The sequence below is a fragment of the Onthophagus taurus genome, chromosome 11, assembly GCF_036711975.1.
Source record: "Onthophagus taurus isolate NC chromosome 11, IU_Otau_3.0, whole genome shotgun sequence".
In the NCBI taxonomy this organism is placed as follows: domain Eukaryota; kingdom Metazoa; phylum Arthropoda; class Insecta; order Coleoptera; family Scarabaeidae; genus Onthophagus; species Onthophagus taurus.
The window spans coordinates 10,396,901-10,421,668 of record NC_091976.1 but is presented as its reverse complement, the minus strand read 5'-3'; the positions used below and the strand labels follow the sequence as shown (position 1 = coordinate 10,421,668).

The 24,768-nt window shown below is 40.4% G+C and overlaps 1 protein-coding gene and 1 long non-coding RNA gene across 2 annotated transcripts in view; one reads left to right on the top strand and one right to left on the bottom strand.

The window, feature by feature from the left end:
* LOC139431697 (uncharacterized) overlaps positions 1-24,768 on the top strand; it is a 193,526-nt gene that overhangs the window by 42,536 nt on the left and 126,222 nt on the right. The window lies entirely within an intron of this gene.
* Positions 577-2,647, bottom strand: LOC139431867 (uncharacterized). Its single transcript, XM_071200083.1, has 2 exons — positions 2,224-2,647; positions 577-1,506 (listed from the first exon to the last, which is right to left on the bottom strand). The coding sequence occupies exons 1-2, from the start codon at positions 2,517-2,519 to the stop codon at positions 618-620; spliced, it is 1,185 nt and encodes a 394-aa protein (XP_071056184.1). The 5' UTR covers positions 2,520-2,647; the 3' UTR covers positions 577-617.

Below are 24,768 nucleotides of genomic sequence, written 5' to 3'. Positions count from 1 at the left end.
ATTGCCAATAAAAGTTGGTTTTCTTCTTAAGCTAGGTACATAGTGTCGACAAAGTCGCGGCGACAAAGACGCAAAGAAGTCGCATTCAGTATAAAATGCATGTAGTGTTCATAGTAACTGCGACAAAGACATTGTCGCGGCTGTGCGCGACTTAGTTGCATCTCGACAAAGACGCACCCATACGCAGCCTAGTGTAACGTAAATAGTGCCGTAAAATTTGTGTTCATGCTATCGCGTCAGTGTCGCTGATATTAAAAAAAGTTGAAAAATTCGCTATTCCGCATGTTTATATTTTTGTTTTAAGTTGTAGAGGGCGCTCAACTCGAGTTACATTCAGCTTATATTAATATAAGTTAATCGTTGTAGAACGAATACGTTTGTTTGTTAACAATACTTGACAATAATGTTTGACATCGAAAAATTTATTGATGCTATTGAAGAGCGTCCAGCTCTATATAATTTAGCAAATAACGACTACCATAATCGTGACTTAAAAATTAGGTTATGGGAAGAAATCGGAGAAATAATGTATTTAGATTGGGCTAAGTTAAATAATAAAGAAAAAAACGAAAGAGGTAAGTTAAAGTGTAATAATGTACTTTATTTCATGAAATAATTTAAATGTAATCATATTGCCAAGAAAGTGCACCTACAGAGGACACAAAATAGTCGGCAAATTTTTCCCTCGTAGCTAATGCAATATTTGAACCACCTCCAGTCGCAATAGGCTCAATATTATCGAATTGAAAATCTTGTACCTCGTCATTGTTGTGCGACCCATGATTATCTTTTCTTATTACAAAATTATGTAGTATACAAGCTGCCTTAACAACATCTGTAACAAAGTCGGGATCTAAATTTATTGCAGTATGGAAAATTCTCCACTTATTAGCAAGGATTCCAAAGGCACATTCAACATAACGCCTTGCTCTCGAAAGTCGGTAATTGAATATTCTCTTTCTGACGCTCAAATTTTTTCTGCTATAACCTCTTAAAACATGTTTACTACAACCGAAGGCATCATCTGCTACAATCACCATTGGTGTTTTTATTTTTGTTTGGAGTATAATGTTATCTTCCGGAATGTTTAACGTGTTGCTTTGTATTCTCTTAAACAACGAAGAATTTTTGAATACATTACTATCTCCACTTTTTCCATATGCACCTACATCAATGGCCGTAAAGCAGTAATTGCTATCTACCAAACCAAGTAACACAATAGAGAAAAAATGTTTATAATTGTAGTATAAAGAAGCACTATGTGGTGGTTTAACAATTCTGATATGTTTACCATCGAGGGCTCCAATACAATTTGGAAAATTGCTATTCCGGAAGAAATCGTCTGAAATTTTTTTCCACTGTTCTTCTGTGGGTTCCGCTAAAAACTCGTTCACCATAGTATTCCATACAGCACAACATGTTTCTCGAATAATATTGGACACAGTTGATACACCAACACGATACTCAAATGCCAATGATCTGAAGGAATTGCCCGTTGCTAAGAATCTAAAACGTAGGAGCATATTATTATAAAACTTTTAAAATCATATTATTTTAGGAAAAACCATGCAGAAAAAATGGAAGTCTGTAAGAGACAGCTTTAATCGAGAGTTAAGACTTCAGAAATTTCAGAAAAGCGGAGACTCGGCAACAAACAGAAAAACGTACGAATATTTTAACAAGCTTTTGTTTCTCTTGCCCAATTCTGAAAATCGTGAAACAGCTACTAATGTTTCGGTACAACTAGACGATAACGGAAATAATAATAACCTCAGTGAAACTCCATCTACATCTGGAACTCATAAAAAGAAGCGCAAAAGCAATTTTGAAGAAGAACTACTAAACATTTTACAATCCAAAAAGGCTAAATCTAATGACATTGAAAACGATAGTGATAGAATGTTTCTTCTGTCGTTTTTAAACGATATGAAGACGTTGTCTCTTCAAACAAAAAACTGGGTGAAAATGCAATTTATGCAAATAATGCAGCAAGCTACAACGGGGTTAAATGTCGGTCAACTTTCTCATGCAATAAATGTCGGACCATCAACACCTCAAATTAACCGACATTCAATTATACCCTTTAATTGTGAATCTACAGGCCATTCATCACAAAATTTTGAATCTCCTAGTCCAGCTGCGTCGTCGACAATGGATTCCGATATATATGATATGTACACACATTTATAATAATATTTAATAAATGCTTTCGTTATTACTTACCTGAGTGTTATTGCTACCCTTTCTTGAACAGTTATTCTTTGCATAATATTCCAATTTTTCTTTGAGACCGTATTTTTAACATTATTGCATAATGTATCAAATGTACTAGGTGTCATACGGTAATAAGCAAAGAACTTATCTTCATTCTCGCGTAATGTTATATGTAACGTGTGAAACTGTCCGTTAGTAAATCTATTTCTATTTATTGGATGAACAGAATATCTCCTCTGTCTTCTTTTCTTTCTTAAATGTCTGACAGCTAGTAATGCTACACAAGCATCATCAACGAAATCCATCTTTGAATTGCCAACAAACTGCACTACATGACGAATTTGTTCGACAATGTCGTGTCGCGGACAGTTTCAATTACTAGCGACAGCGACACGACATTGTCGCCGCGACTTTGTCGAGACTATGTACCTAGCCTTAGAGTGGCCCCACGTTGGGCGCCAAAAATTTGTGACGCCTAAATGTATTAAAGAAAATATATATAACTAGACAAAAAAAAAGGGACAATGTTTACATCTAGCGTTTCTCACGCGAGTCTTCGACCGGCCCAGGGTAGAAGGGAGGGTTATTTATTAGGCGCCACACAGTTGTTCTCGCGTGGTTCACGAACTGTGACGTGTGATGTTAAGAAGGGATGCAAACATAACACAACACAACAGAAAGGTGAAATAGAATTTTTGAGTTGCAATAACTTTAAAAAAAAATAATCATAAAAGAAACCAATGACAATAAAGGTAAGACAAAATGAATATATTGTGAAATAAAAATATAATATAATAAAGTAAACAAAACCTAGTATTTATCTTTTTTTTTTAAAGAACAAAAAATAAGAAAATTATCAATGTTAGCGAGTAAATAAATTGAAAGAAAACTCTACCAGAAGCAAATCAAAATAAAAATAAAACTGACCAAATTAAAAGAAATTAAATCACGCCACGGCCCCGTAGAATTGAGCTCAATGTAAAGTCGGTAAATATTTATGAAAATAATATATATATCGTAAAAAAAAACAAAACTTAACCTCGCCAACAGACTTACAAAGATATAAATATATAAAAAAAAACTGAAACTTAATTATTGAACTGCTTTTCTCTAAAATTTTAATTGAACTGAACTAAAAACAAAAATGAATAATGCTCTCAGTGAGAACCCAAAAGTGGTATTACGGTTCTCCAACAAACTTAAGTGTTGAATTTATCTGACCTTTAAGTTCGTAGAATCTTCTGAACTGGCTTGGAGGCAGATTTTTTTCTACAGCAGCTCCTCTGGTATATCTCAGGAAGGTAAGGTACTTTGTTTGATTCCTCCTGATGAGGTAGATGTTATAATTGTTGTTAGTTCCAGTGAGTATCGGAGAAGAAAGTCCTCTCGGAACAAGTAACACTACCAGGTTTATGGGTCTCCGAAGAGAAGTCAGAATGGAACTGTAACACCTGAACTTCTTGGCAGTAGTACCATCTTTGTAGTGTTTCCTCTCTCACACAGTTTAACATGTGATGATCAATATTTTGGCAGACATCAATAATTTTTTGTTTTAAATCCTCAATACTGTCTAGCGGAATTTCATATACCTTGGATTTTAAATAACCCCATAAAAAGAAATCTAAAGGTGTCAGATCTGGTGATCTTGCAGGCCATTCAAGCGGCCCACGTCAACCGATCCGCCGTCCATTAAAATTTGTATCAAGATAATTTCGTACTATTGTCACATAATGTGGAGGTGGTCCGTTTTGATGAAACACTAATTCCATTTCAAAATCGTCAGGATTCTGTTGTACAATTTGGAAAAGTCTTGGATTAATATCTTCTTCTAATAATCGTAAATACAATGTTCCGGTCAAATTTTCGGTTTTGGTCCCACGATGTGATTTCCCAATATGCCTGCCCAAACATTTATTTTCTTGGGAAATTGAGTGTTAACTTCGCGATATTCATGTGGATTAACATCACTCCAGTAACGTACATTTTGCCGATGCAATTTTCCATCCAAAAAGAAGGTAAATTCATCATTGAAACAAATATGTTTCAAGTATGATAGATTTCGTTCAACCAAATTTGTCATTAGCTCACAAAATTCTGTTCTTCTATCAGGGTCATCTTCTGTTAATTCATGAAGCATTTTAATTTTATATGGGTGATATTTATTCTTCTTTGAATATTTCCTCGCCATTGTTGGAATCACATCACACGTTGATGCGATAGCAGCAGACGACATCATGGCCGCATTAACTACTTCTGTTTATATCTACACTTGTGTAGATACAAGTTGTCTTCAGAAATTGAACGACGACCGGTTTTTTTTGCGGTCTTCGACGCTTGCAGTTTCCAAAAACTTATTTACAAGTTCTCTTAAATATTTTCCAATAATTGGATGTTCAGGAAATCATTAAATTATCGCTCTGTTTCATGTAGATTTCTATCAGCACGAGCGAATATTAAAATTGCTTCGATTTTGTGCTCTAAACTCCTAGCCATTTTGATCTCGCCTTTCTTTGGTTATACTTGGTCGGGTAGAATTCAAAGAGAGAAATGAAGGAGAATATTTGCATGCCGCCTTAAATACATTTCAAGGTACCTACAAACTTTAAAATTGTTATTATGACAATTTTTTCTTAGTAGTTTTAAGAAGAACTTTCTTTTTATTCTTTTGTTGCATTGATTGTATCATAAAAAAATCTGAAAAAACTGCCGATTTTAACCGTGCTTAACCCGAGCGTTGACCGACCTTTAACTGACCGTCCACCATTTACCTGGCCGATTGTATTTCGACAGGGAGGGGGTTACTTTACGCTAACACTGTATACCTTCTCCTGACACGTTAATTACTTAAAATTGCAAAATTACGGTACATTAGATTTAGAAGATACTTTACGCTAGCACTGTATAGTGTAATATAGTTGAACAATAAAGGAAGGGATATGGGATTTTAGGGAACTAAAAGTCAAAGTGATTATGAGGTGGAGAAGAGGAAGGACAATTGGTAACTAAGGGACCCAGATATTACGATATTCAGATTGTTACCATGGTCTGAAATCATCGTTTATCTGGGGGTTTTTGGGAAGGAGGTGTGTATGGTGTTTGGAGGTATGTGTGTAGAGGTTTAGAAACTGGTGAATTTGGTAAAATTCAAGTTTAAGTGCAATATTTAGTTTCATTAATTCACACGGTGATAAGAAAAATACATAACACCAATTCTATTTTCAATATCCTTTAACAAATTAATAATTTTATCAGTTTCACTTTGATCTTCATTTTTTCTATGCTGAATGGCTTTTGTCACACATATACGTATTCTCTGAATATTTTTCAATAATTCCTAGCGAAGAAAGTGTGAACCTTTCCTGGTTCGGTCCTAGGAACGGGTGTCTTGGGGCCTTTTAATACACTGAACGCGTGAAGATAAATCCATAATATTTGCGGAGCACAAAGGTTTACTGTAGACGAGTTTATTCAGGGAGTTTCGAGTTGTTCCGTCGCGGCATTGTTGACTGAGCCGCTCTTCCAAGTGGAACATTCCGTCGCTATGGAGACCGAAGTGGATGGAAAATACCGGTCGTTTTTAGTGTGTTGTGAGGGACCACATTGTTATCGTAGTCTGTGCGCAATGGATGGGCGATCGCGTTACTTAAGCGAGTTTGAGCGAGAAATGTTTGTGGGTATGGACATTGAGGGTGTATCGTTCTGTGAAATTGCGCGTCGTCTCGAGCAGTCGTTATCGGCAGTGCAACGGGCATGGTGAGAATGGTCCGAGGTAGGACATAGGTACCTTCAGCCGCGGCCGGGACGGCACTGCGCGTCCCCATCACACGAGGATCGCGCTCTTGTGCTCAGCGTTTTAGCGTCGTGTGTGTCCTCCTCAAGGCAACTTGGAGCTGTTGGCCACTGGCACGGGAAGGCGCACTCACTACGCAAACTGTACGGCGGCGTTTGGTAGATAGTGGACTGGCACGCGCGTCGTGTCATACAGCGGATTCCAGTAACACCCGAGCACCGTAGCATACGTCACGAGTGGGTCGACGCTAGGCATTAGTAGATTGCCGAGTAGAGGAACATTTTGTTTTCCGACGAATCAAGATTCGAATTGAGCACCGGTGATGCGCGAATTTTGGTTCGTGGAGCCGTGATGATCGTCTACTCGAGCAGTGTGTGCAAGAACGCCCTATCCACCGACAACCGAGCATTATGGTATGGGGTGCGATTACACATGGTGGACGTACACGTCTGCTGCGTGTATAGCAGACCATGACGGGTCAACGATACGTAGATGAGGTGCTACGGTCCGTTGTGCTTCCCTACGTTCGGCGGCTCCCATGTCTGCTATACATGCATGACAACGTACGACAGCACATCGGACGTGTTGTACAGATAATTGTGGAAGAGCAACGTATACGAAGCATTCGTAAATGCTTCCATGGCTAGCTCCGTTTCCGCATCTGAATCCGATCGAACATGTTTGGAACATGACTGGTCGGAGACTTCTACGTTATCCGGCTTCCTCGGCTAACGTTGAGGAGCTATAGAGGCGAGTTGGGGTGGCATGGTTGGCCATCCCTCTCGCTACAATATAGCGACTTATAGACTCCATGCCACGTCGTGTAGCGATGGTACGCGAAGCTCACGGGGGATATTCTCGCTATTGATGTATGATTCTTCTATGATTCTTCTCCCAGCAGAGTTGTGCCGTTCTCAATGTGAGAGTAAGTTATACTACTTTAGTACTACTTCCATACCAAATTTTATTGCGCTAGACACACGCGTTCAGATTATACAGGGTGTGCTCGTGAATTATTTCCAACAGTGTATGTTCGGGATCTTAGCGGTCTCGGGCGCCACCTTATGTTTAGAGAGTTAAGGAACTCTTTCGCCTCCAAGTAGCTTTTAGGTTACAGTCGAAGATTCAGGGATTTAACAGAGGGTGAAAAATAAGCATTCAACCAACAGTTAGGAAATAAAATCAATATTTATTATTATTGAAAAAAAAAATATATAAAAAAAAATCAATATTGGTGTTTACGGGAAACAGGAAAATTATACGCTACGGAAAACTCGCAATAGCACCAGGTCGGAAAGGGCCACAGAAAATTCGCAATAGTACAAGATCGGGAAAGTGCTACGGAAAACGCGCAATAGCACAGGATCGGGAAAATGCTACAGAAAACTCGCCATAGCACAAGATCGGAAAGTTGGATGAAAATTTATTTTACAAAACAAAATCAAAGTCCCACAATTGCAAGACCAAAACAAACTTACGACGGAAATGAAATTCGGTTTACTTGCAATATAACTGATCCAGAGATTTACAGATGAAAACTGACGAAGAACTGTTTAAGAACTGTTACAAATCGAACTTTTGGCCGGCTATTTATACTGTTTGGGGGTGAAAACTGGATTATACCGTGTGAGGACCGTATCAAAACAAGTTATCAAAAACTAAATTACAATGCGCGGCGCTAATTAATGAAAATAGCAAAATTTTAACGGCGCTATCGAATGCGGGACACAAATTTACCTAAATCCAGTTTTTGAGCGAATAAAATTGGTTAAGAAATAGACGAGTAATTAACAATTAATTAACAATAATGAACGGAAAAATTTATAACATAACTCAAAAGATACCCCTACTTGTATGAAATATTACAAAAATGTTACATACATAAACGTTTTCTCGACCGCGTGTTTCATGTTAACTCCAATTAATCGGTATTAATTTACGCGCACCTCAACACAAACTAACTGCAGCAATGGGGCGGTGTCCGGGGAAATCCTATACGGGTAGTATTTTCCATGGATGACCATCAAGAATGAAGTAAATTAATTAATTAAGATGCGGGATGATTTTGGTTAATAATAAACGGATTATCTTTAGAATCGTTAAACGGTTATTTCATGATACTAGTAAATGTTTGAAATCGGTTTGGTTATTCTACGATTTCTAATTCCACATCATAAAAAACAGTCACTGTACGGTAGCTCAACGGTAGCTCGCTGGCTGCTGAAATCAACTCGAAACGGTCGACCTTTTTTACAGTGACACACTCATTATCGATACTCATTCGTAGTTTACTTCCATGCGGTGTTATTTAATTATTTTCAATAATACTTTTTAGTAACCATGTGCTTTCGGCAATTACGTCATTCGGTGATTTCCACTAAATGCTTTTATCTATTTAAAATTCGGTCAGGGAACGTTTTCGGGAAAAGGCTTAACGGTTTTAAATGAATGATTATGAAAATTAGAAGTTTAATTAAGATGTTAGTCACCTCGAGTGACACATTCTTACTGTCATCCATAGCCACGCCTGGTGGTTCTCGCATTGCATGTTAGCCATGTATTATGGCAGAAGTTTCAGAATCTAGCAGCGCCAGGGGGAGCGAAACCGAAAAGGGTACGGTCGTAGAAAAAGTGAGGGAGATGGAGAAGACGGAGGCGGAGAGGAAGAAAGAAATGGGAAAGAAACAGAAAGTCGTAAGAAAAAAGAACCCGAAAGAAAGAAAGAAACTGAAATGAAAGATGAAGATTCAAGAAAAGAAGATGAATCTAGAAGAAAGAAAGTGGAAGAATCCAAACAAAAGGTAGCGAAGCTTGTTGCCAAAAGAGAGGTGGCGTTGACAGGGGAGGGTGAGAGGAACGTAGTAAATTGGGTGCTAGATTCTGACTCCATAGTACCGTCGGAAATCAGTGAATCGATGGAGACTGGCGAGGAATAGCGGAAGAGACAGAGGGACTCCGATAGTGAAGGTGAGCGGGATAGAGAGTCATCAAAAAAAGGGCGAAGCGTCTCGTCAGTGTTTGCGTTCGGCAGCGGACGGAGGTCTTCGCCCGGGGCCAAAGGGGATGATGCGCATGAAAAAATCGAAGTGGTAAAGTGGGAGAGGAACGCCTTGCAACAGTACCTTCTCCTTCCGGCAGCCAAGGTCAGCAAAGAGGCCACTGCTGTAATTCTACAACGCTGGAATGTCATGGAAGATGTACTACGAGAGCTGATTGTGGATAATATTAAGTTGAAGGAAGAAAATAAATATTTAAAGAAGCTGAAAAACTTACCTGGGGGGCCCAGTGTGGAGAAGTCGGCTGGTCCTGCGGTGACATATGCTGGGGTTGCTGCAAGGGGTCATGTGGAAGGACCTTCCTCGTCTGTGTCGAGGCCTCGTCGTGGCGTCCTTCCGTCCGAGCCTGATACGAGGATCCTCATTAAACCAGTGGAGGGTTCCAAGATCGCCAGTTCAGTCGTCGTGGAGGAGGAGATTTCAAAGGTCTTGAGAAACGAATTGAAAAGCGTCAAGATTAAGACAATGAGAACGACGAGGAATACTGGAATACTTCTGGAGGCGGCAAACAAGGTTGAGGTAAGTAAAATTATTAATTGTGGGAAAATTGGGGAGCTTGGTTTCAGGGTGGAGAAGCCTAAAGCGATGTTGCCAACGGTCCAACTGTACGATGTGCCAGTCGAGCTAAAAGAGGATGAGCTGAAACTGGACATCTTCAACAGAAATCTGGAGGAAAAGGGGAGGACCTGGGAGGATTTCGACAGGGAGTCCAAAGTGATAACGCGGCTCGGGAAGAAGGAGGGTTCCAGTACCTGCGCGGTCATCATGGAGGTGTCGCCGCTTGTTTGGAGCGAGATGATCAGCATGCAACGTATCTACATCGATCGTCGGGTGTGCAGGGTGGTCGATTATGTCCCGGTCACGAGATGTTTCAAATGTCTGGAGTTCGGCCACATCGCGCGCGTGTGTACGGGTGAAGTGACCTGTAGACACTGTGCGACTACAGGTCATAGTGAGATCGATTGTCCGGGAAAAGATCGCCCCGCGAGGTGTAAGTTGTGCTCCGGACGGGGAAGGCCGAGCGACCACCCGACGACGTCTGGTGGCTGCCCTGAGTTCGTGCGACAAATACAACTCCGGCGAGAAAAAACGCGGTACATTCAAGTTTAAAGTAATGCAATTTAATTGCCAGAGGTCGCGGGCTGTGATGGGCGAAGTAGTAAAAAGTGCGGTGGAAAGGGGTGTGGACTTGCTGCTAATACAGGAGCCATACTTCTCGCGAGACATCGAGATGTCGGTAAATAGTGTCGGTCGGCTAATCAAGGACGTTGGCGAGGATGTCGGTGCGGCTATCGTAGTGCTGAATGGTGCGATGGTTGTAACGGTGCTGGGGTCGCACACGAGCTCAAACGTTGTCTCCGTTGCGTGCGAAATCAAATTAATAAAAATTTGAATCTTAAGGTGCTCCACCAAAAGGTACTACACCTATACATTAACCATTAATAAACTTCATTCAATTAAAATTTATTCTAAATGATTTATTGGATAAATACAATTTACCAACGACTTTCTCTACCACCCCTTTCCCTCCCATAAGCGTTGATTTTAAAGCAATTAGAATACTCAAAATAAATTATTTAACTATGCAACGCTTTAAATACTCTAAAAATCAATTTGCAAACTAATAGATTAATATTTTTGTATTTTTATATTTTTATATATTTTTTTTTTTAAATCTTATTATTTGTTTAATTATTATTAATAAATATTGCACTAATTCAATTTATTTTTTATCAATAAAACACACAGCACATTCATTAAAAATTTTCCACCACTCATCACACTTTTCAATGTTTTTAACATCATCTTCCAAATTCGGCCAAACCATACCTTTAATCAGCATTCTATTCTTTAATCTACATCTCTCTTCAAATTTGTTCTTGCATCTAAATAAAACATGCATCGAACTTCCATTTTCACCGCCGCACAGACACAGAGGAGATTCAAATTTTCCGATTCTATTTAAATACTCCTCAAAATTACCATGACCAGTAATTAACTCAACAGTTTCGGGTTTTAAAAATCTATCCACCCTACCAACTCTAGGTATAAACAACTGGTAAGTCAACCTCCCAGTCACTGAGTTATCCCATCTATCTTGCCATTTTTTCAACATAAATTTCCTTATCCTATTTTTTACTGATCTCTTAGAAATCACGTTAAATCAAATTGTAAATCTTCGCAGACCGAAGCTTCTTTAGCTAACTGATCCGCTCTTTCATTACCCTTAATTCCAGAGTGACCCTTAATCCAAAAGAAATCAATATTATAATTTGAATCATTAATTAAATTCCATGTATCCTTTTATAAATAGATGGTTTCCTCATGTTTTTAAGGCCTTCCAAAACTGATATACTATCACTATACAATTCACACTTATCTATCTTTTCTTTAATAATATATTTAATTGCACTATTCACTGCCAACAATTCTGCATGATAATTATCACATAACGCACCTAATTTAATTTTTTCAAAATAAACTTCAACACCATCACTAAAAACAACAAACGCAGCACCAACACAATGCTTACACTTAGCACCATCCGTAAATAATTGAATTCCTTTATTCAAAACATTTTTCCTTGACTTAAAATCCATAATATCCCTTTTCGCAGGATGAATATCCGTTAAGAATTTAGCTTCCTTCTCTATTTTATAAGATTAGGTCGAGGGACGTTCGTAGGGAGGGAAACAAGGATAGATCAAATGTTATTTTAGAGGTATCGCCGGGTATAAGGAGAAGGTTGATTGGAACGGGCAGGATTTTTGTGAGAAGCTTTTCGTACAAGGTGAGTGACATTGTGTTGGTGTTGCGTTGCAACAAGTGTTTGCCTTTTGGTCACGTTGCGAGGTTTTGTGAAAGGGCTGTAGTATGTAGAAGTTGTGGAGTGGAGGGACACGTCGGAAAGGATTGTAAGAATGGAGATAAACCTAAGACTTGCCCGAATTGCAAGGTTAGGAGTAGGGCCGCCGGACACTCGGTGCTTGATACGGGGTGTCCGGAGTATAGGAGGGCGTTGGAAATGAGTAGATTTGTTTGGCTGCGCTTGTAGATAAAACGTAATTTACGGTGAAATTTTCGCGATTTAAAGCGAGTTTGTTTTGGCCAACGTTAAGGACCTTATTAGTGTTAGTTTAAAGTTAGTTAGGTGTTAATTAGTTAAGTTTTGTGGAAGTTATTAAGTGTTTAGTTAATAAAACAGCGTGTTTTTCGTCTTAAGGTCGATAATCGCTCACGGCCCTCGGGTCAGTGCGTGACGGAAAAGGTGTGGCCGAAGAAGGCCGAGAAAATGACTCCTTGGAAATTTCTTGGCCTGACGTCATCGGGACAAAATATACCGGGTGAGCGATCAAAATTTATTATATTGGGTGGCGCGTGAAAGATTAGGCCGTAACTCCTAAACGCTAATAGAACTTTTCTAAGGGTTTTTTTGCCCCCCTTAAACCACCCCGGGATAAGGGAGGCGAACATTTTTGGGTGGGTGCACTTCCGGTCAGACCGGAAGTGAATACATTAGTTTTAGATAGAACAAAATGAATTTTTGTTAATTATTCAATAACTATAAGAAATATACCCCACAAACTATATATATTTGTTATCAGAAGAAAATAACAAATTATTTTAGGTCATAGCCAACTATGGTTTCCATTTAAAAAAATAAAGTTACGTCTAAAATCTCGAAAATAAAAGATGGGAAAAAAAATCTTCCTACACCACTGAATTCTTCGTAAAAAGTTGCCCATATAATGTTTTATTTATAATACTCCATCGTTGATAATAAGTGAGATATTCGCGATTGTCGTTTTCGCAAAATTTTTACTTTTTGTCGATAGGGCGAAAACAAAAGACGATAGCTGTTCGGAGTTTTCGGCATTAACATTTTCTCGAAAAACGAGACATGTAAGCTACTTTTTTCTATCTCTTTTAGTTTCGGAGATAGCCTATGCGGACATCGAAATTGGGACACCCTGTACATCGACAGCAAAGCGTGTCGTGTCGTGGACTATGTTTTAGTTACGAGGTGCTTCAAGTGCCTCGATTTTGGGCACATTGCGCCTGTTTGTGACAAAGAGGAGAGGTGTTGGCACTGCGCGGAATGCGGTCACGCGGAAAAAGAGTGCAAAAACAAAGGTAAACCTCCGAAATGCGGGCTGTGCGCGAACAGGGGCAGACCGGCGGAACACCCAACCACATCCAGGGACTGTCCGGAGTTTACGAGGCAGATAGCATTGCGGCGTGATAAAACGGACTACTTTCAAGATTAGGGTTCTACAGCAAAACTGTCAGCGGTCAAGGGCGGTGATGGGTGAAGTGGAGAGAGTGGCGTACGAGCGGGACCTGGACGTCTTGCTCCTTCAGGAGCCGTACCATGCGGTGAATTTCAACCGCGAGTTCCGCGGTTTCGGTCGAGTCATAAAGTTCGAGGGTGTCGCGAGTGGTGCGTGGGTCGTGGTGAGAAATGATAACTTCGTTGTCAGTGTTGTGTCGTCGTTAACGGACGCGAATTGTGCCGTCGTGATGTGCGAAACCGAATATGTGCGTGTAGTGTTGGTCTCGCTTTACTGTCAGTACCCTGACAGTATTGACGTGTACCTCACAAAATTGGACGCGATTCTCGGGGTGTAATTTAGTGATTGGTTTGGACGCAAACGCGAGGGCGCCAATGTGGTTTGATCGTGTATTGGACGATAACGGGGTGAAGATGGCTGACTTCATCGTTGCGAGTGACCACGGTTGTGAAGTTAGCCATAGATTTTAAAATCGAAAAATGACCGATTTCTGCAACTGAAAACGCAAATTAAAATTAATATTTGAGTTTAGCACTCTTAGAACAACCCCTATACAAAAATTTACGGGGGGGTGTTTTCTTTTAAGGGCGTAAAAAAATCCCAAAGTTGTAAACATCGCATGCGCGCGAATACTGTTCGACTAAAATCGAGAAATGACCAATTTCTGCAAGTCGAAACGCAAATTAAAATTCATATTTGAGTTTAGCGGTCTTAGAATAACCCGTTTACAAAAATTTACGGGGGGGTGTTTTCATTTAAGGGAGTAAAAAAATCCCAAAGTTGTGAACATCGCGTGCGTGCGTATACTGTTCGACCAAACTCGAAAAATGACCAATTTCTGCAACTCGAAACGTAAATTAAAATCCATATTTGAGTTTAGCGGTCTTAGAATAACCCGTATACAAAAATTTACGGGGGGGTGTTTTCATTTAAGGGAGTAAAAAAATCCCAAAGTTGCGAAAATCGCGTGCGCGCTTGGAAATTTAGAGTTTTTGATTATTAGGTTGAAAATATGTAAGAGCGGATGTGAGAGTGTCGGGGCGCAGTCGTTGACTAAAAATGTAGGAATCTCATCTGGACCAATTGTAGCCTTTGCCTTGAATTTTTTGAAAGATTCAACCATTTCGTCGTAACTGACTTCGGAGATACCAAAGGTGACAGAATTAGTATCATAAACAGCGTGATCGTTACCAGTAGGTTACCAAATGATGCAGGACAGTACATAGCCTCAAAATGATCGGCAAATAAGCTAATTACTGTTGGCAAATCGGACACACTTTCATCGGCCCACTTAAGAGAGCCTGGAGATCTTATATTGTTTCTGCTTATGTTAACAAAACGCCAAACGTTGTTTGGTTCTTTTCTTATGTCCCTCTGAGATTTGACATAAACTTGTGCGATGATATCTGCAATGAGTTTTTCTATACAATTTATGGTGGTGTTTTTTAATCTAAGCATTCTTATTAGGTTAATGGAATACAGGTTATTTCCACCTTGCATGCTTGCCCTCAGATTTAAGTACGTGAGCGTCCAGGTCGTTGTATAATGCTTCATAAAAAACATTACAGTATTGTTCAACCGATGGTAACGTAAATAGATGAGTCCAGTCGATGTTAAGCAGTGCCTCGTACATGTCAGGCAGATAGGATAACATCTCGATCTATCAAATGTGTAGGCACCGATACCGCAATAATAAGTAGTAATACCGATTGGTAATTATCTTCTCGTACCAATGTAAAGTGTGAGTGTTTAATTTGAAACTCAAGTTTGAGGAAGCAAGTATCAAATCAAGAGTTCTATCAATGATATTCATTACATTATTTAATTGCAGAAAGTCATTATTACTTCAATATTAAAATTACCCATGACTATGGTAACCAAAGACATATCCAACATTGATTCAATGTAATCGAAGGTGTAACTATACATACATTCCTCCAGGTGTAACAGGTGGGAAATAGCAGACAACAATGTTAAAAGCCGATTTCGTCTTTTTAAAGTCAATCCGTATAGCTTTCAAGTCAATTGATTCAATAGGACAGGAAGCAATCATGAAATTCGAAGTAGCAACTCCGGAATTAACAGTCAGTAACATCTCTCCACCCTTATGGAAAGATCGATCACATCTAAAAACGTCATACCTGTCTGGAAAGATCTCGTAGTCTAGGACGCTCTTGTTGACCCAAGTTTCACTGAGAGCAATAATATCAAAGTCCTATGCATCGACCGAAGTAAAAAATTTGTTTTGAGAGTATATGTTGTACTCTGTCCGTTGGGAAGTAACTAGTTTTTCTTAACAATTCTCGAACATCCATTAATGAACTGTATTCTTAAATCATTTTCACCGTATTCAAAATCCGCATCAAACAAGGGAACTCATTGGAAATAATTTAATTGGTCCTGTTTGAATTCTTATAATTTTTATTACTTAGTTTTAGTTTTCAATTCGAATTTTCCTTTTCGTTCATAATTTCGTTCCTTTGTATGTTGTCTTTGTATTCATGTTACGCGTGCGTCTTGTCAAAAACCTGTATATTTGTAAAAATACCTGTATCGTGTCAGTCAGTCGATTAAAAGTCTTGAAAAGAGCGTGAATTTCGTCGTTTTATTGAACACATCAAGTTATAAGTTTTGTGGAGTTTCGAGAGAGGAAAAAAGAGGATATTTTCGTTTAATTCGATAAGTATAAAACTTTCAATTTTTGAATTATTCTAAACATTTGGTCCTTCGAGCCGGATTCTCGAATAAACGCGAAAATAAATTCGTGGAGGTGCTTGCAATTGTACCGGTTCAGTTTCAATAACAATTTCGATTTATTTTAAGATTAATTTTTCGGTGCGCAATTTCTTATTCTTTTTCGTTTTTTTTTTAACAAGACTTTACTTAAAATGGCTGAAACCCAATCCAAAACTGAATTGAATGCGCTTTTCGAGCAACAAAATGACTTTTACGGCTCTATTTCTCGCGTCGTGGAAAATACAAAAAAAATGGGTAAAAATAATTGGACATTAAATAATCTTCAAAGTCGTCTCGATCGACTGGAAGCAACTTGGAATGAATTTTTTAATCTTCATAAACGGTTAATTCAATATAAAGTCGAATATGCTGATACCGTGTATTTTTCGGACGATTTATTTTCGGCTTGTGAAGAGACATATTGAATCTAGAGCATTTCTTCTTGATTCTATTCGACCGTTTAAGGGATCTTCTTCAGCGGGATCGGTTCGCAGTGTTAGGTCCGTACAATCAGCTCCACCACCAATCGTCGATCCCTCAATACAACAACCGGTTCCACCGATTGCTACGGCGACACCGTCGTTTTCGTGTTCAAGACAATTACCACAAATAAAATTGCCTACTTTCGACGGTAACTACAATAACTGGCCCCAATTTTATGACTTATTTTCCTCAATGATTTATTCAAACGCTGGAATTTCTAATGTTGAAAAATTTCATTATTTGAAAATGAGCCTTGTTAACGAACCATCACAATTATTAAAAAATTTGTTGGTAACTAATGACAACTTTCAACGTGCGTGGACATTGCTGATCGAACGATACGAAAATCGTCGAGTTATGGTGGATGCGCAATTGACCTTACTGTTGTCAGCACGTTCGATTAAATCTGAATCAGCTTCCGAATTGAGGAGACTTTTCGGGGAAGTTAAAGAGGCTTTAGGAGCATTAGAATCTTTGGGATGTCCTATAAAATCTTGGGATAATATTTTAGTATATTTGCTTGTACGTAAACTTGACACAGAGACGGCCAAGGATTGGGAAAAATCAATTAGTAGCTATCGAGATCCTTCAATCTTCGACGAATTGGAGAAATTTCTCGTTCACCGCATCTACACTCTTGAAGCTATTGAAAAGTTACCTGGAAATGGTAAAAAATTTTCCCAAACATTCCCTAAAAGTGTTAATTTCAAAGTACACAATGCTTCGGCTACCGGTTCGGGCTGTTCGCTATGCGGTGCTTCTCATTACATTTCGGCTTGTCATGATTATCTCTCGCGGAAACCAACACAACGACTTGACTTCGTAACTTCTAAAGGACTTTGCTTTAATTGTCTTGGACCACACATGTTCAAAAAATGTCGCGTTTCAAAACGATGTCGTTTCTGCAATAAACCTCATCATTCAACTCTTCATGAAGCTCCTCCAGAGACACGTATGCTTCATTCTAAAGATGCTGCGTCAAAATCAAATGTACCAACAAGTCAACCGTCAAGTCATTTCGTTCACTCTCATCATCATCACATTCCAGTGCTTCTCGCAACAGCATTGGTTCGAATCGTATCACCCCGTGGTGATTCGATTATCGTTCGTGCGTTGATCGATCAAGGTTCGGAGGTGTCTTTTATTGGTGAAACTCTAGTGCAACGGCTTCACCTGCAACGGCGATTGGATCAAAACGTACGTGCGTTTCTAATGGCGTCGTGTCGATGCAACTATTTTCGCGTCTAAATCCATTTATCTCCTTTGAAGAAGAAACATTAATTATACCGAAATTAACGTCTTATGTGCCTCAAAAGTGCACCGATCGGTTGCCGTCCGAGCTAAGCGACCTTCCCTTAGCTGACCCAGAATTTACTTCGGACAGAAAAATTGACTTGATACTCGGAGTGCGTTTTTATTCCAAAATAATACAATGTGGAGTTAGAAAGAGTACCGATGGTCTTTTGATTGCTCAACAAACAGCTCTGGGCTGGGTACTTTCCGGAGCGTTGTCTAATCAACCTTCTTCTCATGTCGGTGCATACGGTTTTCAGTGTTCTATCGATCTTGAGTTCCTTGATATCATGCAACGCTTTTGGAAACAGGAGGATGACACTCTTAATGTTTCGCGTCTTTCATCGGACGAACGCGAGTGCGAAGAACATTTTAATCGAACTCATCAACGGGATTCTGACGGTCGATTTGTGGTTCGGTTGCCATTTCGCGAGTCACCAAATAAACTCGGAAACTCCTACTCGGTCGCTGTTGGATCTTTTCAAAGATTAGAATTAAGATTCGCGAGAAACGAACAGCTTCGTATAGAGTATGGCAATTTTATGCGTGAATATCTTTCACTGGGACACATGCGTCAAGTTCCAGTAACTTTAAGCTCTCCAAATTATTATTTGCCTCATCATGGAATTGTTCGTGAGACAAGCTCTACTACGCGATTGCGGGTGGTTTTTAACGGGTCGCAGCTAACTTCGACGGGAGTCTCGCTTAATGACTGTCTTTATACAGGACCGAAACTACAAAGCGAATTGATAGATGTTTTGACGCGATGGAGACGACACCGAGTGGTTTTTGCCTGCGATCTCGAAAAGATGTACCGGCAGATTAAAGTTCATAATGACGATTTACCATTTCAACGCATTGTTTGGCGTGAAGACGCTACTGAAGATCTTCAAAGCTTTGAACTTACCACCGTTACATACGGGCTTTCTTGCGCGCCTTACTTAGCGATTCGTTGCATTCGTCAAATCGCGGACGAACATTCTTCTAGTCAACCTCTCGGCACAGCGGTACTTTTGCGGGATACTTATGTTGACGATATCCTCTCTGGCGCGTAAGTGGACTTCGAATCATTCCGAATCATTAACGAATCTATCTCCTGAACTGATCGCAAAGAGTAACACTCTAGATATTGATAACGATCACTATCCCCGCGCTCTCGGGCTTCTTTGGGACAACGTCGACGATCAATTTTTGTTTCGTTTGAACGATTTTCGAGAATTTTCGGGTCAGGTTACAAAACGTTCCATTCTCGTTTATTGCCCGACTATTCGATCCTCTAGGCTGGCTATCTCCGCTGATAGTTACAGCAAAAATCTTCATGCAGGATCTATGGATCCGAAAGCTTGATTGGGACGAGTCGTTACCAAATGACTTAGCTCTAAAATGGACTTCTTTTCTAAACGATATTCGCACTATTCCAGCAATTCGAGTACCACGGTGGCTTGGAATAGAACAAAACGTTACGTCCATTGAACTACACGGTTTCGCGGATGCTTCTAATGCTAATTTGGGGCGGTCGTTTACCTTCGTGCGTTTGGGGATTCGGATGTTCGAGTTTCGATTATCTCTTCTAAAACGAAAGTGGCACCGTTGAAAACCGTTACCATACCGCGGCTGGAATTGTGCGCGGCTGTGCTTCTTGTGCGGTTGGTGAGACGCGTGATCCGTGCTTTAGACTTACAAAGTGTTCCCGTTCATCTTTGGAGTGACTCCACAGTAGCACTTTCATGGATATGTAGTCATCCCGGCAGGTGGAAGGACTTCGTCCGAAACAGAATAATCGAAATTCAGGACCTGCCTCAAGCTAAATGGTCTTACGTTCCAAGTCAGGACAACCCTGCCGATCTTGCATCACGAGGAGTCCCCATTCGTCAACTCCAAGGCGAAACACTATGGTGGACAGGACCTTCTTGGCTGTCTCTACCTTCATCATATTGGCCTTGCATTCGATCAACAATATCATCGGAGGCAGATCGCGAGCGACGACGTTCCATTCCAGTGACTCATACAGCATCTCCTGAGCACGGTTGGAACTTAAAGAATAAATATTCAACGTTGAATAAACTTCTTCGCATCACCGCCTGGTGTTTCAAATATTTTAAAAAATCTAAATCTTGTTCTGTTGTAGGCATTCTTACTCCCGATGAAATTAACCATGCAATGATGTTTGGGTCCATGAATGCCAGCAGCTTTATTTTCCTAATGAAATTCGAACTCTTCAGGACGGACAAACAATTCAGAGATCCAGTCCGTTGTACAAGCTTACTCCGTTTCTGGACGGTGAGGGATTCTTGCGGGTTACGGGCCGTCTTCGGTTTGCGTCACTGGACTGGGACGAGAAGCATCCCCTCATTTTGCCCAAGGAATCTAGGATAACTAGCTTGGTAATCGATAGTCATCATAGAGGGACATTACATGGAGGTACGCAGCTGACTCTGTCTTCATTGAGACGTCGTTTCTGGATAGTCGGCGGCCGTGTTCCTGTTCGATCTTTCATTCAGCGCTGTATAATATGTGCCAGACATCGAGTAGAAGCGAGTCAACAACTTATGGGACAACTGCCTCCTTCAAGAGTCACGCCATCTAGACCGTTCACACATACCGGAGTTGACTACGCAGGGCAATTTCAGCTTCGAACATTTCGGGGTCGGAATGGTAAGATATATAAAGGATATCTGATACTTTTTGTATGTTTAGCAACATCAGCTATTTATCTCGAAATTTCAACGGACTATACAACTTCGGGATTCTTGGCGGCATACAAGCGTTTTTCTGGGCGTCGTGGTCTTTGTAGATGCCTATACAGCGATTGCGGTACCAATCTCATTGGCGCAGACCGAGAGCTGCGATCATTGTTTTCTGTCGCTTCCAAGGAGTGGAGACACATGGCCGGTGTTCTGGGTGATGACGGTACTCAGTGGCGATTCAATCCTCCTGCTGCCCCGCACTTTGGGGGAAAGTGGGAGGCTGGCGGTCGTTCTGTCAAGACGCATCTAAAGAAAATTGTTGGTTCGACGCTGCTCACCTACGAAGAGTTTTCTACCGTCCTCATACAGATCGAGGCAGTTCTGAACTCGAGACCTCTTTGCTCACTATCCGAAGATCCCAACAACTATGAAGCTTTGACTCCTGCTCATTTTCTGGTTGGATCAGCGTTAAATGTTGTTCCAGAGCCATCTCTAGCAGACGAAAATATGTCTCGACTTTCACGTTGGCAACTTCTTCGAAGAATGGTGGAAGATTTCTGGAAGCATTGGCAGAAATTCTATTTGCAGTCTCTTCAAAATTCAACAAAATGGTATGAACAACGAAATATTCCTTCGATTGGTAGCTTGGTGCTTGTTAAAGATGAAAGACCCCCTGCAAAATGGATGATGGCGCGAGTTCAACAGTTGCATTCCGGTAGTGATGGCAATATTCGTGTGGCTACTATAAAAACAGCAACTACGACGCTTACTCGCCCTCTAGTAAAATTGTATTAATACGTTTATTTTTATGTTAATTCTTTTCTATTTCAATTAGTTTAATTTCATTTTGTTTTTCTTTAGTTGAATTTATATGTTACTGTATTCAACACATTCATATAATTTGTAATTGTAATTCAAGTTTTCTATTTGCAAAATTCACTTATTCTTTTGATTTATTTGTTTCGACGTTCCGCCTAAAATATTCAATGTTCTGTTGTTCATTATTCAAATTTCTTATTGCCAAAGTGTTTGGCAAGGCGGGCGGAATGTTTGAATTCTTATAATTTTTATTACTTAGTTTTAGTTTTCAATTCGAATTTTCCTTTTCGTTCATAATTTCGTTCCTTTGTATGTTGTCTTTGTATTTATGTTACGCGTGCGTCTTGTCAAAAACCTGTATATTTGTAAATATACCTGTATCGTGTCAGTCAGTCGATTAAAAGTCTTGAAAAGAGCGTGAATTTCGTCGTTTTATTGAACACATCAAGTTATAAGTTTTGTGGAGTTTCGAGAGAGAAAAAAAAAGAGGATATTTTCGTTTAATTCGATAAGTATAAAACTTTCAATTTTTGAATTATTCTAAACAGGTCCTTATTTTTTACCGGATGGTTTAACTAGCGCAGCATACAATGAATTTTTACATAACAATTTAATAGGCCTGCTTGACCATGTACCTTTAGAAAACAGATGTAATGTGGTTTTCCAGCATGATGGATGCCTTGCACACTATTCCCAAAATATTGAAAATTCATTAAATGAAATGTTTCCTAATGGTTGGATTGGGAGAGGAGATCCAATTCCATAGCCTGCAAGGAGTCCTGATTTGACGCCCCTTGATTTCTATGTGTGGGACCTCATGAAAGAAAAGGTGCATGTTTACACAAGTCAACTCTAAGGATAAATTAATTGAAAAAATCAAAAACGAAGCATATATTTTAAAAACGTTAATTACAATTACCCCCCCCCTAAATTTTTGTATAGGGGTTGTTCTAAGATCGCTAAACTCAAATATGAAATTTAATTTGCGTTTCGAGTTGCAGAAATTGGTCATTTTTCGATTTTAGTCGAACAGTATTCGCGCGCACGCGATGTTTACAACTTTGGGATTTTTTACTCCCTTAAATGAAAACACCCCCCCGTAAATTTTTGTATACGGGTTATTCTAAGACCGCCAAACTCAAATATGAATTTTAATTTGCGTTTCGAGTTGCAGAAATTAGTCATTTTTCGATTTTGGTCGAACAGTATACGCGCGCACGCGATGTTCTCAACTTTGGTATTTTTTTACTCCCTTAAATGAAAACATCCCTCCGTAAATTTTTGTATACGGGTTATTCTAAGACCGCCAAACTCATATATGAATTTTAATTTGCGTTTCGAGTTGCAGAAATTAGTCATTTTTCGATTTTGGTCGAACAGTATACGCGCGCACGCGATGTTCTCAACTATGGGATCTTTTTACTCCCTTAAATGAAAACCCCCCTCCCGTAAATTTTTGTATAGGGGTTGTTCTAAGAGTGCTAAACTCAAATATTAATTTTAATTTGCGTTTTGAGTTGCAGAAATCGATCATTTTTCGATTTTAAAATCTATGGATACAATCTATGGCTAACTTCACAACCGTCGAGTGACCTCCTGCTAGCGAATAGACGCTCTGACCTCTCGACGTTCTCCACTGTAAATGGGGAATCTAATATAGATCTTACCCTTGTTAGTGCGGGCGCTGCGCGGATGGTGGATGGCTGGGGAGTTGCTCCGTTAACGTCCTCGGACCATCGGGGAATCCTCTTCAGTCTGGTGGGGACAACTCCGGGAAATCTGAAACAAAAAAACGACACAGTTATTACCACAATAAAGAGAGTTAAGTGGGATAGAGTTGAGGAGTTGGTCAGGCGCGAGTTTGCGGAGAACAGAGTGCGGGAAATGCTTGGTAAGGGATCGGTTGACAGTGTAGTCGATGCTTTTACTGGTGTGGTTCATGCAATCGTAAATGAGACTATAGTTCGGAAACGCAGAGCGGGAACCAAATGCTGGTGGACCCACGAATTGACAAAGGAGCGGGCGTACGTTAGAAGAGTGAGGCGGGAGGTTCGTAGAATTGCAGTGGACCCGGCACAGGCGGAGTGACTACCAGTAATACGAAGTAACTATACAGAGGTCCTCAATGGTTACAACCGGAAAATTCTTGACGCCAAAAGGAGCAGCTGGGAGAGTTTTGTGGCTGCGAATAGACAAGATCCTTGGGGGCTGGTGTACCGGGAGGTGATGGAGAGAGTCCCCATCAGAAACATCTCATCATCGGTGGTGTGTGGAGGATCAGAACACGTGGAGTGGGCCGAGTCGGCAACCGCGTTGATTCGGGAGCTTGTGCGGTGCGATGAGTGCGAGCGCGGGGTTGTTGAGAGCGAGGTGTATAGTGCTCATGTGCCGGATGAGTGGATCGGTGTACGCGATTTGAATGCCGCGGTACAAAGTACAAAGGGGGGGGAAATCTCCGGGCCACGACGGGATTTACCCGGAATACGTAAAGTTCATCTGGGCTGTGAAACCGGGAGACCTGAAAGACATCTTTAACAGGTGCTTGGAGGAACGATGTTTTCCGAGGCAGTGGAAACGGACACAGGCGGTAGTGCTATTTAAAGATCAAAGAAAGCCCGCGTCTGACCCAAAATCTTACAGAATCATTTCCCTGCTACCAGTAATGGGTAAGATTCTTGGACGCCTTGTTTGGAATAAAATTGAGCGTCACTATGAGGCCAACGTTGGTCATAGTCTGCGCCAGTTCGGGTTTAAGGCGGGATCAGGTACACTGGACGCATTAAGTGCGGTGAGGCGGCTTGTGATGAACGAGCAAAAGAAATATATGCTGGAGGTGTTAGATATAAGATATAGATATAAGTGCGGCATTCGATAATTTGAAGTGCCTATTCCCAGACGCCTGAGGCTCGCGCAGGTCCCTGACAACATTTATGAAATCACAAAGGATTATTTTCGTGATAGGGTTGTTGCCTTGTCTTCGAGTGTGTGTTCTGTGGAGCGGCAAATGACGCGGGGCTGTCCTCAGGGGTCGGTGCTGGGGTCGAGGTTTTGGAATGTGGTGCTTGACTGGTTGCTCGAGGCTGACCTACCAGGCGTGGACATTGTGGTTTACGCTGATGACATCCTGTTCCTGGTCAGTGCGGAGAGCCGACTGGAGCTGGAGAGGCTGGGTGCTGAGGCGCTGGAGCGTGTTAACGTATGGGTTGAGGTGAATGGACTAACCATATCGAGGGCGAAAACGCAAATGATCCTGCTCAGAGGCCATATGACAAGAAAACCAACACTGAGGCTTGGCGGGGATAAGATACAATACTGCAAACAAGTTAAGTATCTAGGCGTTATTATTGACGAGCGGTGGAGTTTTATTCCGCATTTAGTCCACGTGAGGGAGAAAGTTA

Bases quoted from the DNA above. Each gene is read 5' to 3' on its own strand.
- LOC139431867 (XM_071200083.1), bottom strand. From the start codon at position 2,519: ATGGATTTCGTTGATGATGCTTGTGTAGCATTACTAGCTGTCAGACAT. The intron at 1,507-2,223 runs GTAAGTAATAAC...CCTACGTTTTAG, and splicing joins AGGGTAGCAATAACACTCAG to ATTCTTAGCAACGGGCAATT.